Source organism: Oncorhynchus keta, chromosome 30, assembly GCF_023373465.1.
Source record: "Oncorhynchus keta strain PuntledgeMale-10-30-2019 chromosome 30, Oket_V2, whole genome shotgun sequence".
NCBI classification, from domain to species: domain Eukaryota; kingdom Metazoa; phylum Chordata; class Actinopteri; order Salmoniformes; family Salmonidae; genus Oncorhynchus; species Oncorhynchus keta.
In genome coordinates, this window is record NC_068450.1 from 33,355,133 (window position 1) to 33,372,581 (window position 17,449).

The 17,449-nt window shown below is 45.7% G+C and overlaps 1 protein-coding gene across 3 annotated transcripts in view; it reads left to right on the forward strand.

Moving 5' to 3' along the window:
* The window catches only part of drp2 (dystrophin related protein 2), a 254,344-nt gene that overhangs the window by 227,819 nt on the left and 9,076 nt on the right, over nt 1–17,449 (forward strand). For 2 of the 3 annotated variants that reach the window (XM_052488310.1, XM_052488311.1), the window contains 6 exons: nt 3,604–3,770; nt 3,933–4,047; nt 7,121–7,257; nt 9,190–9,255; nt 13,952–14,017; nt 15,417–15,566. In XM_052488310.1, coding sequence (XP_052344270.1) covers nt 3,604–3,770; nt 3,933–4,047; nt 7,121–7,257; nt 9,190–9,255; nt 13,952–14,017; nt 15,417–15,566 — 701 coding nt within the window. The remainder of the gene's footprint in view (nt 1–3,603; nt 3,771–3,932; nt 4,048–7,120; nt 7,258–9,189; nt 9,256–13,951; nt 14,018–15,416; nt 15,567–17,449) is intronic. The other variant, XM_052488312.1, reaches the window with a different exon arrangement.

The window sequence follows — 17,449 nt, forward strand, 5'->3', positions numbered from 1 at the left end:
GTGGGTCCAGTTCTACTAGTTATTGATACTGTAGACAGTCAGTGGGTCCAGTTCTACTAGTTATTGATACTGTAGACAGTCAGTGAGTCCAGTTCTACTAGTTATTGATACTGTAGACAGTCAGTGAGTCCAGTTCTACTAGTTATTGATACTGTAGACAGTCAGTGGGTCCAGTTCTACTAGTTATTGATACTGTAGACAGTCAGTGGGTCCAGTTCTACTAGTTATTGATACTGTAGACAGTCAGTGAGTCCAGTTCTACTAGTTATTGATACTGTAGACAGTCAGTGAGTCCAGTTCTACTAGTTATTGATACTGTAGACAGTCAGTGGGTCCAGTTCTACTAGTTATTGATACTGTAGACAGTCAGTGGGTCCAGTTCTGTAGACAGTCAGTGGGTCCAGTTCTACTAGTTATTGATACTGTAGACAGTCAGTGAGTCCAGTTCTACTAGTTATTGATACTGTAGACAGTCAGTGGGTCCAGTTCTACTAGTTATTGATACTGTAGACAGTCAGTGGGTCCAGTTCTACTAGTTATTGATACTGTAGACAGTCAGTGAGTCCAGTTCTACTAGTTATTGATACTGTAGACAGTCAGTGGGTCCAGTTCTACTAGTTATTGATACTGTAGACAGTCAGTGGGTCCAGTTCTACTAGTTATTGATACTGTAGACAGTCAGTGGGTCCAGTTCTACTAGTTATTGATACTGTAGACAGTCAGTGAGTCCAGTTCTACTAGTTATTGATACTGTAGACAGTCAGTGGGTCCAGTTCTACTAGTTATTGATACTGTAGACAGTCAGTGGGTCCAGTTCTACTAGTTATTGATACTGTAGACAGTCAGTGAGTCCAGTTCTACTAGTTATTGATACTGTAGACAGTCAGTGGTCCAGTTCCTAGTTCTAGACAGTCAGTGGGTCCAGTTATTGATACTGTAGACAGTCAGTGGGTCCAGTTCTACTAGTTATTGATACTGTAGACAGTCAGTGGGTCCAGTTCTACTAGTTATTGATACTGTAGACAGTCAGTGTCCAGTTCTACTAGTTATTGTAGACAGTCAGTGGGTCCAGTTCTACTAGTTATTGATACTGTAGACAGTCAGTGAGTCCAGTTCTACTAGTTATTGATACTGTAGACAGTCAGTGAGTCCAGTTCTACTAGTTATTGATACTGTAGACAGTCAGTGGGTCCAGTTCTACTAGTTATTGATACTGTAGACAGTCAGTGGGTCCAGTTCAGTTCTACTAGTTATTGATACTGTAGACAGTCAGTGGGTCCAGTTCTACTAGTTATTGATACTGTAGACAGTCAGTGAGTCCAGTTCTACTAGTTATTGATACTGTAGACAGTCAGTGGGTCCAGTTCTACTAGTTATTGATACTGTAGACAGTCAGTGAGTCCAGTTCTACTAGTTATTGATACTGTAGACAGTCAGTGGGTCCAGTTCTACTAGTTATTGATACTGTAGACAGTCAGTGGGTCCAGTTCTACTAGTTATTGATACTGTAGACAGTCAGTGGGTCCAGTTCTACTAGTTATTGATACTGTAGACAGTCAGTGGGTCCAGTTCTACTAGTTATTGATACTGTAGACAGTCAGTGGGTCCAGTTCTACTAGTTATTGATACTGTAGACAGTCAGTGGGTCCAGTTCTACTAGTTATTGATACTGTAGACAGTCAGTGAGTCCAGTTCTACTAGTTATTGATACTGTAGACAGTCAGTGGGTCCAGTTCTACTAGTTATTGATACTGTAGACAGTCAGTGGGTCCAGTTCTACTAGTTATTGATACTGTAGACAGTCAGTGAGTCCAGTTCTACTAGTTATTGATACTGTAGACAGTCAGTGGGTCCAGTTCTACTAGTGATACTGTAGACAGTCAGTGGGTCCAGTTCTACTAGTTATTGATACTGTAGACAGTCAGTGAGTCCAGTTCTACTAGTTATTGATACTGTAGACAGTCAGTGGGTCCAGTTCCTAGTTATTGATACTGTAGACAGTCAGTGGGTCCAGTTCTACTAGTTATTGATATACTGTCCAGACAGTTCTACTAGTTATTGATACTGTAGACAGTCAGTGAGTCCAGTTCTACTAGTTATTGATACTGTAGACAGTCAGTGGGTCCAGTTCTACTAGTTATTGATACTGTAGACAGTCAGTGAGTCCAGTTCTACTAGTTATTGATACTGTAGACAGTCAGTGAGTCCAGTTCTACTAGTTATTGATACTGTAGACTCAGTGAGTCCAGTTCTACTAGTTATTGATACTGTAGACAGTCAGTGGGTCCAGTTCTACTAGTTATTGATACTGTAGACAGTCAGTGGGTCCAGTTCTACTGTTATTGATACTGTAGACAGTCAGTGAGTCCAGTTCTACTAGTTATTGATACTGTAGACAGTCAGTGGGTCCACTTCTACTAGTTATTGATACTGTAGACAGTCAGTGAGTCCAGTTCTACTAGTTATTGATACTGTAGACAGTCAGTGGGTCCAGTTCTGTTCTACTAGTTATTGATACTGAGACAGTCAGTGAGTCCAGTTCTAGAGTTATTGATACTGTAGAGAGGGTTGAGTCCAGTTCTAGAGTTATTGATACTGTAGACAGTCAGTGGGTCCAGTTCTAGGAGTTATTGATACTGTTGAGGAGTCAGTGAGTCCAGGGTTGACTAGTTATTGATACTGTAGACAGTGAGTCCAGTTTACTAGAAGAGAGGGTTGAGGAGAGGAGAGGGTAGAGGAGAGGAGAGGGGAGGAGAGGGTTGAGGAGAGGAGAGTTGAGGGAGGAGAGGGTTTGAGGAGAGGAGAGGGTTGAGGAGAGGAGAGGGTTGAGGAGAGGAGAGGGTTGAGGAGAGGGAGAGAGGGAAGAGAGGGGAGGGAGAGTTGAGGAGAGGAGAGGGTAGAGGAGAGGAGAGGGTTGAGGAGAGGAGAGGGTTGAGGAGAGGAGAGGGTTGAGGAGAGGAGAGGGTTGAGGAGAGGAGAGGGTTGAGGAGAGGAGAGGGTAGAGGGGAGGAGAGGAGGAGAGCAGGGCAGAGAAAAGAGCAGAGAGCCGAGGAGCCGAGGAGCCTTGTTCCCCTAGAGACCTCACTCCATAACACGTACACACACATACGTTAATTACCCTGCTTTAGCATAGTCGAGACGAGGCTCCAGGGAAATCAACCTTTTAATGCATCTCTGATGCACACTTTATGAGAATTTAGCACATTATGGATTTTCTGCGCTTGGCGAGGCTGTCCTTTATTCACCTGACTTCCTGTTATCCCATTTATCTGCTGTCTCTCTAACACAGGAATTGCTTTGGAACGTTAGAACATTAACAGGTACTCACGGCCCTCACGCAAGTCACCCCTCTCTCTGGCCGCTATCAACCTCCTGTTTATGTATTTGTGCTTTTAACAGAGTTCTTCCAGGGGAACTGTAATGGAATATGTAAATTACCTAGTAATACGTGCCCTATGCAACTGCAGGTATTTTGAAGTAGTGGTACTGTTTGGTAAATTGTTCTGCATAACTGTAATGGATAGTAGCATTTTACAGACAATCAAGCAGGAGACAAGTACAAGATACTCAGGTAAAATGTTTCCTATGTTCTTCCTCCCGTAGGCCCCAGGGAAGCCAGCCATCGAGGTATCTCATTTCCTGGAGTGGATGAGCCTGGAGCCCCAGTCTGTAGTGTGGCTGGCTGTTCTACAGCGTGTGGCAGTGGCCGAGTCCGCCAAGCACCAGGCCAAGTGTTACATCTGTAAACAGTGCCCCATCAAGGGATTCAGGCAGGTTTATTGTACCTCTATCAGAGATGAGGAAAGGTGGATTAGTGACACACACACATACACACACACATACACACACACACAGGTTAGAGCAATTCATGTGGCTTCTCTAATGTTACTGACTGTGATATGATCGTCCATTCTACCGATCTGTCCTGACAGGTACCGCAGTCTGAAACAATTCAACGTGGACATCTGCCAGACGTGCTTCCTCACGGGACGCACCACCAAGGGAAAGAAGCAGCTCCAATATCCCATCATGGAGTACTACACCCCAGTAAGAAAGAGTACTACACCCCAGTAAGAAAGAGTACTACACCCCAGTAAGAAAGAGTACTACACCCCAGTAAGAAAGAGTACTACACCCCAGTAAGAAAGAGTACTACACCCCAGTAAGAAAGAGTACTACACCCCAGTAAGAAAGAGTACTACACCCCAGTAAGAAAGAGTACTACACCCCAGTAAGAAAGAGTACTGCACCATAGTAAGAAAGAGTACTGCACCCCAGTAAGAAAGAGTACTACACCCCAGTAAGAAAACGTACTACACCCCAGTAAGAAAGAGTACTACACCCCAGTAAGAAAGAGTACTACACCCCAGTAAGAAAGAGTACTACACCCCAGTAAGAAAGAGTACTACACCCCAGTAAGAAAGAGTACTACACCCCAGTAAGAAAGAGTACTACACCCCAGTAAGAAAGAGTACTGCACCCCAGTAAGAAAGAGTACTACACCCCAGTAAGAAAAAGTACTACACCCCAGTAAGAAAGAGTACTACACCCCAGTAAGAAAGAGTACTACACCCCAGTAAGAAAGAGTACTACACCCCAGTAAGAAAGAGTACTACACCCCAGTAAGAAAGAGTACTGCACCCCAGTAAGAAAGAGTACTGCACCCCAGTAAGAAAGAGTACTGCACCCCAGTAAGAAAGAGTACTGCACCCCAATAAGAAAGAGTACTGCACCCCAGTAAGAAAGAGTACTGCACTCCAGTAAGAAAGAGTACTGCATCCCAGTAAGGAAGAGTACTACACCCCAGTAAGAAAGAGTACTACACCCCAGTAAGAAAGAGTACTACACCCCAGTAAGGAAGAGTACTACACCCAGGCTGCCACCTGCATGTCACCCTATTAAAGGTCAAAAGTAGTGCACTATGTAGGAAATAGGGTGCCATTTCAGACACAGCCCGCACTATAACCTACACTTTTCTCTTAAAGAGACAATCTGCAGTTTAAACAATAACAAAGTGGCCACCCCTCCACTGTTTCGGTCGACAGCTAAGGGTTGTGGCTGGAGATATGTAACCACTCTCAACTGCATAGACAGAGCTGTGGATGCAAGAACTGACTGTCCGTGATATCAAAATGATAGTTTTAAAACAACACACTGGTTTCCTTACCCTGTAAGTATTCAAGTCATGGGACCGATATTAGCATTTTTCACACATGTCCAAATCATACCGAAAGTATCTCAAATTGCTTGTGAACCTCAACAAAGTCACTTATAGATGTTGTGAACATGATGCGTGAAAAATGTTTGTATCGGTCCCATGTCTTGAATGGGATTTGTGCCACAAATGCTAGTACATTAGCATGTGGAAACAGTCCCAAGGGGACTGAACCAAATCATTGATTGCTGTCATACCTTGACTGCTTACAGGGTGAAGAAACTCATATGTCATTTAGTCATTTGGGTGGACTATCTGTTTAACCACGTTTTGAGGCTAGACATCGTTGGCATACAACGAACAGTGAAGTAAGACATGTTTATAAGGTGGGCTGTGATAGGGTTAGACAGCTGAACTAAGCCCATAAGGCTTCAAAAATCAATGGGCATATATAATTAATTTAACAGTCCAAAAACTACTTCAGCTCCAGTCAATGGAGTCTGGGAGATATGGCAGAGAGACATCCAAATCATTCCTCCCAGGGCAGTATGTCAACCAGGGGAAGGTTGAAGTGGAGCTGGAGCTTTTCACCTGAGTTTTGACTCCTATACTGCTGGGTTGTATGATGGAGTGGATGTGGGTAGTCAGGTCCGAGGGAGACAGAGTACTGCATTAGCCGCAGGGCACCTATATCACAAAGTTTAGTTCAACACAAGGTGCGTGTGAGTGCGGGGGTGCGCGTGTGTGTCTGTGTGTGCATGCGTGTGTGTGTGTCTGGGTGCATGTGTGCACAAGTGTGTGTGTGTGTGCGTCCCTGCATGCACGCGTATGTGCATGCATGTGCAGTATGGAGAATTCCAAAGTGGTTCACTTTGTCTTCCTGTCCTCCCACTGCCCCTAACCTCCCCAACCCCTCATCCCACTCTCCTCTATTCCCCCATCTGCCTCTCCTCTCCTCTATTCCCCCATCTGCCTCTCCTCTCCTCTATCCCCCCATCTGCCTCTCCTCTCCTCTATTCCCCCATCTGCCTCTCCTCTCCTCTATTCCCCCCCCATCTGCTATCCCCCTCTGCCTCTCCTCCTCTATCCCCCATCTGCCTCTCCTCTCCTCTATCCCCCCATCTGCCTCTCCTCTCCTCTATTCCCCCATCTGCCTCTCCTCTCCTCTATCCTCCCATCTGCCTCTCCTCTCCTCTATTCCCCCATCTGCCTCTCCTCTCCTCTATCCCCCATCTGCCTCTCCTCTCCTCTATCCCCCATCTGCCTCTCCTCTCCTCTATCCTCCCATCTGCCTCTCCTCTCCTCTATTCCCCCATCTGCCTCTCCTCTCCTCTATCCCCCCATCTGCCTCTCCTCTCCTCTATCCCCCATCTGCCTCTCCTCTCCTCTATCCCCCCATCTGCCTCTCCTCTCCTCTATCCCCCCATCTGCCTCTCCTCTCCTCTATCCCCCCATCTGCCTCTCCTCTCCTCTATCCCCCCATCTGCCTCTCCTCTCTTCTATCCCCCCATCTGCCTCTCCTCTCTTCTATCCCCCCATCTGCCTCTCCTCTCCTCTATCCCCCATCTGCCTCTCCTCTCTTCTATCCCCCCATCTGCCTCTCCTCTCTTCTATCCCCCCATCTGCCTCTCCTCTCCTCTATCCCCCCATCTGCCTCTCCTCTCTTCTATCCCCCCATCTGCCTCTCCTCTCTTCTATCCCCCCATCTGCCTCTCCTCTCCTCTATCCCATTCTCCTCCATCCCCCTCTCCTCTCCTCCTCTCCTCTCCTCCATCCCCCTCTCCTCTCCTCCCCCCCTCATCCCCCTCCTCCATCTCCCTCTCCTCCACCCCCTCATCCCCCTCCTCCATCCACCTCCACCCCCCATCCCCCCTCCATCCCCATCCCCCTCCTCTTATCCACCCCCACCCCTCATCCCCTTCTCCTCTCCTCCATCCCGGTCCCTTCATGTAAACCATGTGTCAGACCACCTCAGGAGAGAAGATGCGGGACTTTGCCAAGACGCTGAAGAACAAGTTCCGGTCGAAGCAGTACTTCAGTAAGCACCCTCAGCGGGGCTACCTGCCTGTCCAGTCGGTGCTGGAGGCCGAGAGCTCTGACACGTGAGTCATACCCCTATAGACACAGACGGCTAGATAGACTGGCACCGAGAAGACAGGAAAATAGCTTGTAAAAATAGCCAATGACTTTATTTGTTGAGAGGGAGATTGCTTGTGTATGAAGTGTTATATTAAAAGATGTTGAGGGGAGAGAAGACTTGGGACATGGAGGGTAGTTGGTTGTACATGATGTGGATTTAAGAAGTTTGTAAAAAGTATACACACAGTGTTGAATCAACACTGAATCAGGACTGAAGGGTTCAATCTGTGGAGAACCTTCCAGAAGGACAACCATCTCTGGAGCACTCCACCAATCAGGCCTTTATGGTAGAGTGCCCAGACAGAAGCCGATCCTCAGTAAAAGGCACATGACAGCCCGCTTGGAGTTTGCCAAAAGGCACATAAAGGACTCAGACCATGAGAAACAAGATTCTCTGGTCTGATAAAACCAAGATTGAACTCTTTGGCCTGAATTCCAAGTGTCACGTCTGAAGGAAACCTGGCACCATCCCTATAGTGAAGCATGGTGGTGGCAGCATCATGCTGTGGGGAAGTTTTTCAGAGGCAGGAACTGGGAGACTAGTCAAGATTAAGGGAACGATGAACGGAGAAAAGTACAGAGAGGTCCTTGATGAAAACCTGATCCAGAGCGCTCACGACCTTCCAACAGGACTAAGGTTCACCATCCAACAGGACATGACCCTAAACACACAGCCAAGACAACGCAGGAGTGGCTTCAGAACAAGTCTCTGAATGTCCTTGAGTGGAGAATGTGTCTATGTGTGCATGTGTGTGTATGTGGACTTGAACCCGATCGAACATCTCTGGAGACACCTGAAAATAGCTGTGCAGCGACACTCCCCATCTAACCTGACAGAGCTTGAGGTGATCTGCAGAGAAGAATGTGAGAAACTCCCCAAACACAGGAGTACCAAGCTTGTACCATCATACCCAAGAAGACGCAACTGCCAAAGATACTTCAACAGAGTACTGATTAAAGGGTCTGAATACTTATGTAAATGTGATATTTCTGTTTTTTATTTTTAATACATTTGCAGAAAGAAAAAAAAACTGTTTTTGCTTTGTAATTATTGGGGATTGAGTGTAGATTGATGAAGAAAAAAACAATATAATCCATTTTAGATGATTTGGTATTTGGTATTTTATTAGGATACCCATTAGCTGTTGTAAAAGCAGCAGCTCGTCAGCCTGGGGTCCACACAGAACATGAAACATAATACAGAACATCATTAGACAAGAACATCTCAAGGACAGAACTACATGTATTTACATGTATTTTTAAAGGCACACACAGCCTACATATCAATGCATACACACAAACTGTCTACGTCAAATAGGGGAGAGGCGTTGTGCTGCAAGGTGTTGCTTTATCTGGTTTTTGAAACCAGGTTTGCTGTTTATTTGAGAAATATGAGATGGAAGAATAAGGCTGTAACCTGACAAAATGTGGGAAAAAGTCAAGGGATCTGAATACTTTCTGAATGCACTGTACATGGGTCCACACTTTTCAGAGTTAAATTAACAGTTTGCTTAGTGTAAAGACTTATTTGCATATTTCCCAGTGTGCCTTGTCTTTCGAGTGAATTGTAAAGTTACCACCTATGACTGCATCTGTTAGTGACGAAGACATGGTTGCATTAATTCATTTTCAGTCATGTGGTCTTCACCAAGTGCGATCTAAGCAAATATGTTATCATTCAATTAGATTAAATAATTCAATTATTTAAGACAATACAATACAGATTTCATAAGACTTTCTTTTGAGGGCTGAATAATTTTACCTCAATAAATTTGTTTGAAACTCCTGGTTTAAAGGCCACATCTGGCTTGCAAGTCACACACACACACACCAACACACACACTAGGGAGTACCAGTAATATAGGTATTAATGATGTTTTTCTGTGTTTGACCAGGCCGTGCTCCTCTCCCAAGCTACCCCATGCAGACACACACAGCAGAATCGAGCACTTTGCTAGCAGGTAGGCTGTTATACACACACACACACACACACACACCAAAAATAATGACCCCCCCCCCGCCTTTCCTTACCTAACTCTGCTTACTCCAGATCTTCCCTCCTTCCTTTCTCCTGGCACTCCCCAGTTCTCTCTCCACAAGTTGATTGAGATATCCATCTTGGTCTGACCTTCGACCTGAGTGGAGACTGTTGTGCCTTGCGGGTATCCTCTCTCTCCCTTTCCTTCTTTCTTCGTTTCTTTCTTTCTCTCACTCTAGCTCTCGCTCATTCACTCACACACACTGAAAAGGGCATGTGCGCCGTGCGTTTGGTCTGGGGTGAGTAGGGGTCTCCTGGTTGTGGATGCCTGGCGGCATGGTAGGGCAGTGTGGCACTCCGCTGGGTCCATTGGTCACCTGGAGGATGCGAAGGCGGATCAGCAGTCTGTCTGACAGGGTTAAAGAGAGGGCACAGCCAGGGCATGGGAGAGGGGTCCCTCAGCCACGGGAAGTCATGCCCACAGCAGAGCAGGACATAGATCACTGCAGAAAGAGAGAGAGACAGGACACAGATCACCTTCTTGTGTGTGTGTGTGTGTTGTATGTGAGAGTGCTCCTTACCTGAGGCAGCATTGCTCCACACCAAATCAAAGCAAATCAAAAGCAAATCAAATCAAATGTATTTGTCACATACACATGGTTAGCAGATGTTAATGCGAGTGTAGCGAAATGCTTGTGCTTCTAGTTCCGACAATGCAGTAATAACCAACGAGTAATCTAACTAGCAATTCCAAAACTACTACCGTATACACACAAGTGTAAAGGGATAAAGAATATGTACATAAAGATATATGAATGAGTGATTGTACAGAGCGGCATAGGCAAGATGCAGTAGATGGTATCGAGTACAGTATATACATATGAGATGTAATGTAGGGTATGTAAACATTATATTAAGTAGCATTGTTTAAAGTGTCTAGTGATATATTTTCCATCAATTCCCATTATTAAAGTGGCTGGAGTTGAGTCAGTGTGTTGGCAGCAGCCACTCAATGTTAGTGGTGGCTGTTTAACAGTCTGATGGCCTTGCCACTATTCAAGACAGAGGAGACACACACCAACAGAGGCAGGATATCTTCTATTCTCTCTCTCCAAATTTGTTCCCTTTCAGTCTTTTTCACTGTTTAGTTAAGTCATTGTTGTCACTCTTTTCTCTCCCACTCATTCAAATTCATGATTTCCATTGACTTGTATTAATTGCTTCTGTTCCAAAGTCCCCTCACGTTTATTAGTCTCCTCCTGCCAATTAGAATCATTTAGTTGGCACAACTCCTTGGCTCAAGCTGAAGACCCACAAAACTTCCCTGATAGATAAACAGAAATTGAGAAATGGGCAGGGAGCAGTGCAATTTGCTTAAGTGAGATATGCTTATGTGTCTTAATTTGTTGGCTTGCAGATTTGCCAGAGAAGTCTCAGTGTTCCTGAAGTTGCTGTTAAGACAGAGATGATGTTGTATATTTGTAGCTTTATGCTGGCTTTACAGTTTCTATCTCTTTTTATATACTTTGGATGTAGTGGGCCATCTTACAGTTCTGAAACATCTTGAGCTCCTCGCGAGTCTATCAACCATAGAGGACTCTGAACTGGATTCTGAAAGCCTAACAGAGGACAGTTTAACTTCAACTATATTCCAACATGATCTGAGAGCTCGCTAAATGAGATAAAGCTGATTATTTTAATAATGTACATTGCACAGATGCCATTCAATCTGTACTTTGCTTCATGCAAAATTGACTCCAGTATACACACTCTCTTGCTCACTTGCTCTCTCTCTCTCTCTCTCTCTCTCTCTCGCTTCCTCTCGCTCTCTCTCTCTCTCGCTTCCTCCGCTCTTTCTCCCTCTTGAAAAACACATCAAATGAGAGACTATATATATTTATTCACATAGTACTGCAAACGCCTGGCTGTCAGAACCATGCCATGCAACTACGTAAATTAAAAGGTCCCTGAGGCTGACATCACAGCAGAAGAACAGAGTGTCTGTCTCTACTCAGTCATATGAGGGGGTGTACATGTTAATCCAGTGTAAGAATATGATGTCCCAGAGGAGGATTGTGGGTATTTGATGTTTTGGGTTGGATCCAGATTTGCTGGTGTGTCACACACCAAGGTGCTAGTGGAGAGCTCTCCTTTTGTCATTAGTACAGACTCGGGAGGGAGGGAGGGAGAAAGCTCAAGGTGCTATCTAGAACCTAAAAGGGTTATTCTGCTGTCCTCATAACATAACCCTTTGAAGATCCCAAAAAGGGTTGTACCTGGAACCAAAAAGGGTTGTACCTGGAACCAAAAAGGGTTGTACCTGGAACCAAAAAGGGTTGTACCTGGAACCAAAAAGGGTTGTAGCTGGAACCAAAAGTAACCTTTTTTTTGTAAGAGTGTGGGACTCATAGGAATTAACTAACAACTTCCCACATCATCAATACTGTCCTGAGGACAGGGGCCAAGTCTACAGCTCTCACATAGAATACTGGGGTGAGGCTCCCTCTCCTCTCTACCCTGCCTTCCGGTCCTGTAACAACCATTTGATTAATGGCCTAACTGATTGAATTAAGGGGACAGATCTGGCCACAGTGAGAGTGGTTAAATGAATGTCTGTTAGCCATAGGGCCAAGGTCTGGCCATGGTCAGAGTGGATGGATAAAGGGCCAGGTCTGGCCACGGTCAGAGTGGATGGATAAAGGGCCAGGTCTGGCCACGGTCAGAGTGGATGGATAAAGGGCCAGGTCTGGCCACGGTCAGAGTGGATGGATAATGGGCCAGGTCGGGCCCTGGATACTCTCTTATGGGCCTTAGATCTGGGAGGGGTCATAATGATGAGAGCGGATGGCCTGTATGCTCTACAACATCTATGGGCCTCCAGGCATCATCTCCATCCTCATTCCTCCCTGCCTTGCCATTCTACAACCTCCATCCACCAATCCATCATGCTCTTTTTTGGTTGACCATGTGTGTGTGTGTGTACCTCCAGGTGTGTGCACTGTTCATCCACCTCTGGTGTGTGTGTTGTGTGTGTGTGTGTGTGTGTGAATACCTAGGATAGGATGTAAAGATTTAGATGTGTGTGTGTGGTGTGTGTGTGTGTGCTCTGGATAAGAGCGTCTGCTAAATGACTTAAATGTAAATGTAAATGGGGCCTGGAGCTTGAGTAGCATGAGACACATTTCATTGGTGATAACAGTCTGTAGCAGTGTGGTAGCTGTCCATGGTGCTTATCTGCCAAACTTCTCAAGGGCCACTGTCAAGAAGTGGATGGTACACTGTGGGGGCCAGCTTAGAAACAGAAGTGCAGTGGGGTAGCTGTCCATGGTGCTTATCTGCCAAACTTCTCAAGTACACTGTAAGGCAGTAGAAACAGAAGTGCAGTGGGGTAGCTGTCCATGGTGCTTATCTGCCAAACTTCTCAAGTACACTGTAAGGCAGTAGAAACAGAAGTGCAGTGTGGTAGCTGTCCATGGTGCTTATCTGCCAAACTTCTCAAGTACACTGTAAGGCAGTAGAAACAGAAGTGCAGTGGGGTAGCTGTCCATGGTGCTTATCTGCCAAACTTCTCAACTACACTGTAAGGCAGAAGAAAGAAGTGCGGTGTGGTAGCTGTCCATGGTGCTTATCTGCCAAACTTCTCAAGTACACTGTAAGGCAGAAGAAAGAGAAGTGCAGTGGGGTAGCTGTCCATGTTGCTTATCTGCCAAACTTCTCAAGTACACTGTAAGGCAGTAGAAACAGAAGTGCAGTGGGGTAGCTGTCCATGGTGCTTATCTGCCAAACTTCTCAACTACACTGTAAGGCAGAAGAAAGAAGTGCGGTGTGGTAGCTGTCCATGGTGCTTATCTGCCAAACTTCTCAAGTACACTGTAAGGCAGAAGAAAGAGAAGTGCAGTGGGGTAGCTGTCCATGTTGCTTATCTGCCAAACTTCTCAAGTACACTGTAAGGCAGTAGAAACAGAAGTGCAGTGGGGTAGCTGTCCATGGCACTGAAAAACAACAGTCACTGCTGCAGGGCTGAAAACCTAGACTCGCTGTCCTTGGTCCTGAAACACTGCAATACAGTACTGTACTGAATAGCTCTTCTTGGAATGAAACCCCCTCTTCTTTCTAAAAGAAATTAAATCTGTCAATCTGTTGCTCTTGACCTCTTTTTACTAGAGTATGCCAGGAGCATACCACCCTGCATACCACTGCTGGCTTGCTTCTGAAGCTAAGCAGGGTTGGTTCTGGTCAGTTCTGGTCAGTTCCTGGATGGGAGACCAGATGCTGCTGGAAGTCATGTTGGAGTAGGAGGCACTCTTTCCTCTGGTCTAAAGAAATATCCCAATGCCCCAGGGCATTGCCCTGTGTAGGGTGCCGTCTTTCGGATGGGACGTTAAACGGGTGTCCTGACTCTCGGAGGTCATTAAAGATCCCATGGCAGAGAGTAGGGGTGTTAACTCCGGTGTCCTGGCTAAATTCCCAATCTGGCCCTCAAACCATCACAGTCACCTAATAATCCCCAGTTTACAATTGGCTCATTCATCCCCCTCCTCTCCCGTGTAACTATTCCCCAGGTCGTTGCTGCAAATGAGAACGTGTTCTCAGTCAACTTACCTTGTAAAACAACAGATAAATAAATAAGAGTAATTACCTATTTTCTCTCTCTCTGTGTGTGTTTTCCTGTTGTCCAGATTGGCGGAAATGGAGAACCAGAATTGTTCCTTCTTCACAGATAGCCTGTCGCCTGATGAGAGTCTGTGAGTACACTCCCACTTCCCCCACACACTGAACCCTTTCATTTCAGCCAAGTGTTTATGTATACCCTGAGTGTGCACACACACATTCAGGGAAGGCTGGTCAGTCACATAAAATAATCACCAAGTTTATGAAAGGACCCATGGCTGAGGTCGTGCACACACTCCCCCCTCATCACAAACGACCAAATACAAAGGGCTGCTGCACGGGAGAGAGGGAGGCCCATTGAAATACTACAGAACATGATGTTAAGAGCCAGAGGCTGGCTGAGCGAAAAGGAGGGGAGAGGGGGAGTAGCTTTGATGTGAATGGTGGAGTCAATAAGGTGAGCGCCTCACTAAGGAATCATATAAACTGACTGGACACAGGTGTTGGCCCTGATCAAAGGCTTTGGCTGAGACAGAGAGTGTTTTGGGGGTGAGGCGTGTGTGTGTGTGCATGCGTGGGTGTTTTCATTATGAGCACTGCTATAACACAATGAATTTTTACCACCAAGGTGTAGTGGCCTCCATCAAAGGGTTTACTGTGTGTGGTTTTAGTGTCGAGAAAAAGAGAGCGAGGGTGTGTTTGTGTTTATGTGCGTTGTGTGTGCATAGGTCCACGTCAGTGTGTGTATTCATATCTGTGTATATGTGTGGGTGCATTCATGTCTGTGTGCGTTCATGTCTGTGTGACTGTATGTGCACGTGTGTATTTGCGAGATAGGGAGGGCATTGGCATGGTGTGTGAAGCTGCCTATTTGATGTGTCAACATGGCTGTTTGTATAGTTGTTCAGTGTGCTGTTTGTCTGCAAGCTATTTGCTCTGTGTGTCTGGTTTATCACTGTGACACTGTGGCTATGTTTGTTCCAAGTGTTTCTGTACTTTGTTCTTGTCAGTAGGGCTACTACTCTGTCTCCTGTCTTCTGTCTCTGTGTTCTGTCTCTACTGCTGCTCTTTGTGTGTGCTGAGTCCCCTCGTTCTCATGTCACTCTGTTAGCTTGCTGCCCAGTGCTGCAGTATGTCTGGCTATGCTCTGGCGTCATTAGTGTCCTTTATTTCTGCATGTCTGTCTATGTCATGTCTGTCTATGCGGCCACTTGTTCTCAGAATTGAAGACTGTCTGTGTTTGAGTGTCTATCCTGCCTAGGCTGCTGTTGCTGTCTGTGTGTCTGTGTCATTCCGTGTCAGTACTGCTCCACCATACCAATGTGTCTGTTGCGCTTGTGTCTGTTGCTTCTGCTGTGCTGTCTGTGCTGCTCTGTCCTGTGCTGCACTGTCTTGTTTGTGGCTGTACACTGTCCTGTGGCTGTACACTGTCCTGTCCTGTGCTGTGGCTATTTGCTGTGCTGTGCTGCTGGTGGCAGGGTTGTGGCTCAGTGTGCTGAGTGTCTCCTGTGCTGTGTCATGTGGGGGACTCAGGGATGAAGATCAGTACCTCCTGCGTCACTCCAGCCCCGGTACCCTGGACCAGGACTCCCCCAGCGGACAGCAGATGCTGCTGGCCCACCTGGACTGTCAGGACAAGGACGAGCTGCAGAGAACGCTGGCCCGCCTGGAGAACGAGAACCGGTGAGAAAATAGAGCACTTTTGGTTTTAGAAATCTTTTACCCCAGAACCTTTAGAACTATTGGTCTTATAACCTTTAAGGTGTAGAACCTTTTTGTCTTAACTATTAGAACATAGAACCTGTTGGTCTTGGAACCATTAAGGTGTAGTACTGTTTTGTCTTAGTACCTGTAGGACTTCCAAACTTTAGCTCTTACAACCCTACAGGGTCACTACCATGGCCATCCTAATCAATTATCCATGCTTCTGACACCCAATGTGAGAACTACACCATCGTTAGGGTGATTGTATAGTGAACAGAGTATACTACTACTGTTTGATGCATGAGTGTGATTGGAAAGAAATGGCTTTGGAACACATCAATTGGATCCTCGTGTCCAAATAGGATTCTGTGTTACTTCAGTACCCTTAAGACCTTGAAGTAAAAGTTGAAATGAGAGAGAATAATGCTTTTCCCATACACTTCATTTGATACCAGAGGCAACTTGAAAAGGTATGACTCATCGGATTGATTCTATTTTGTCTTTTCTACGTGCCCCTGACCTTCGGGCCAACACACACACACACACACACACACACACACACACACACACACACACACACACACACACACACACACACACACACACACACACACACACACACACACACACACACACACACTTGTTTGCTCTCCGTTTGTCACCAATGACTAATAGGTTAATAAAGCTAGATTAGTAGCATATATACACACAGCTGGTGTCTGAAACTTTAACCTAGTTTGGTATTATTTCTGTATTGTTATGATGAGGTATATCCTGTGTGCTCCTCAGTTAGCACTGCAGCTGTCTTCCTTTATTCTGATTGGCTTATAGGACCCCATGTGATATGTCAGAATCTGGGCCTGACGACCAAAATCAGACTCATTGTGGAAGTCATGAGTGTGTAGCTCATGAATATGTGTTAGAATTAGTACCGTCATCCCATGCCTCAACTTTCTTTCCTCTGTGAACATTGTCAGGGAAAGAAGAATAGAAAAGATTCCTGCGCACAATTTCAGTGCTCAGAAAAGTGATCTTTATTGTCTGTGCGAAATGTGTCGCGAACCGACTCGTAGCTCGCGACAGAAAGGGAAGCAACGTGGAGATCAAGGAATAACACAAATATATTTATTAACTAAAGTAAACAAGCAACAATGGTGCGTGTAGTCAGTAGTGTAAGTGAGTGGTTGCGTTCACAGATGTGATAATGCAAACAAACAAAACAGCCACACAAATAAATGCCAACACCCAGATTCAGTAGTGTGTCTGCGTGGAGAGAGTCTCCCCAATGAATGGGGGAATTTATCCCCAGGACACACCCGGGCCCAGGTGTGTCCCATTTTGCTGACGACCCTCCCGTGCCGCCCACCGACATCCTAGTAAGGAGAACAAGAGCAAAGAGAAAGAATTCGGCAGACAGAGTGGAAGGGTCGTCACAAATGTTCTAGAGACATAGGCATTCTGTTTCCGTACAGACAGAAAGGAATTATGAGCTGTGGTAAACGATGCATGCACAGGATTCGTCTTTATGTAAAACACAAGTTAATCCTGATCAACAGTTCAACTGGATTACGTTTCTGTTTTCATACAGTGTATATGTTCAGAGCGATAATTTTGCCTGACTATGTCACTAGTCCGTTCGCATGATCAGCACACAGACAGTGAACATTCGATATAAAACCCACCTGGCTAAACACCTGGGTGTGATTTTAGACTCCGAAATGGGACCAAATCAGTTTTCTTATCAGAATTGTGTATGCGACCAATAAACTTAGATTTGATCATCTACCTAATATTGCCAAAGTGCGTCAGTTTCTCTGCCAGGCCAACACTGAGAGACTAATGCATGTTTTTATTACTACCAG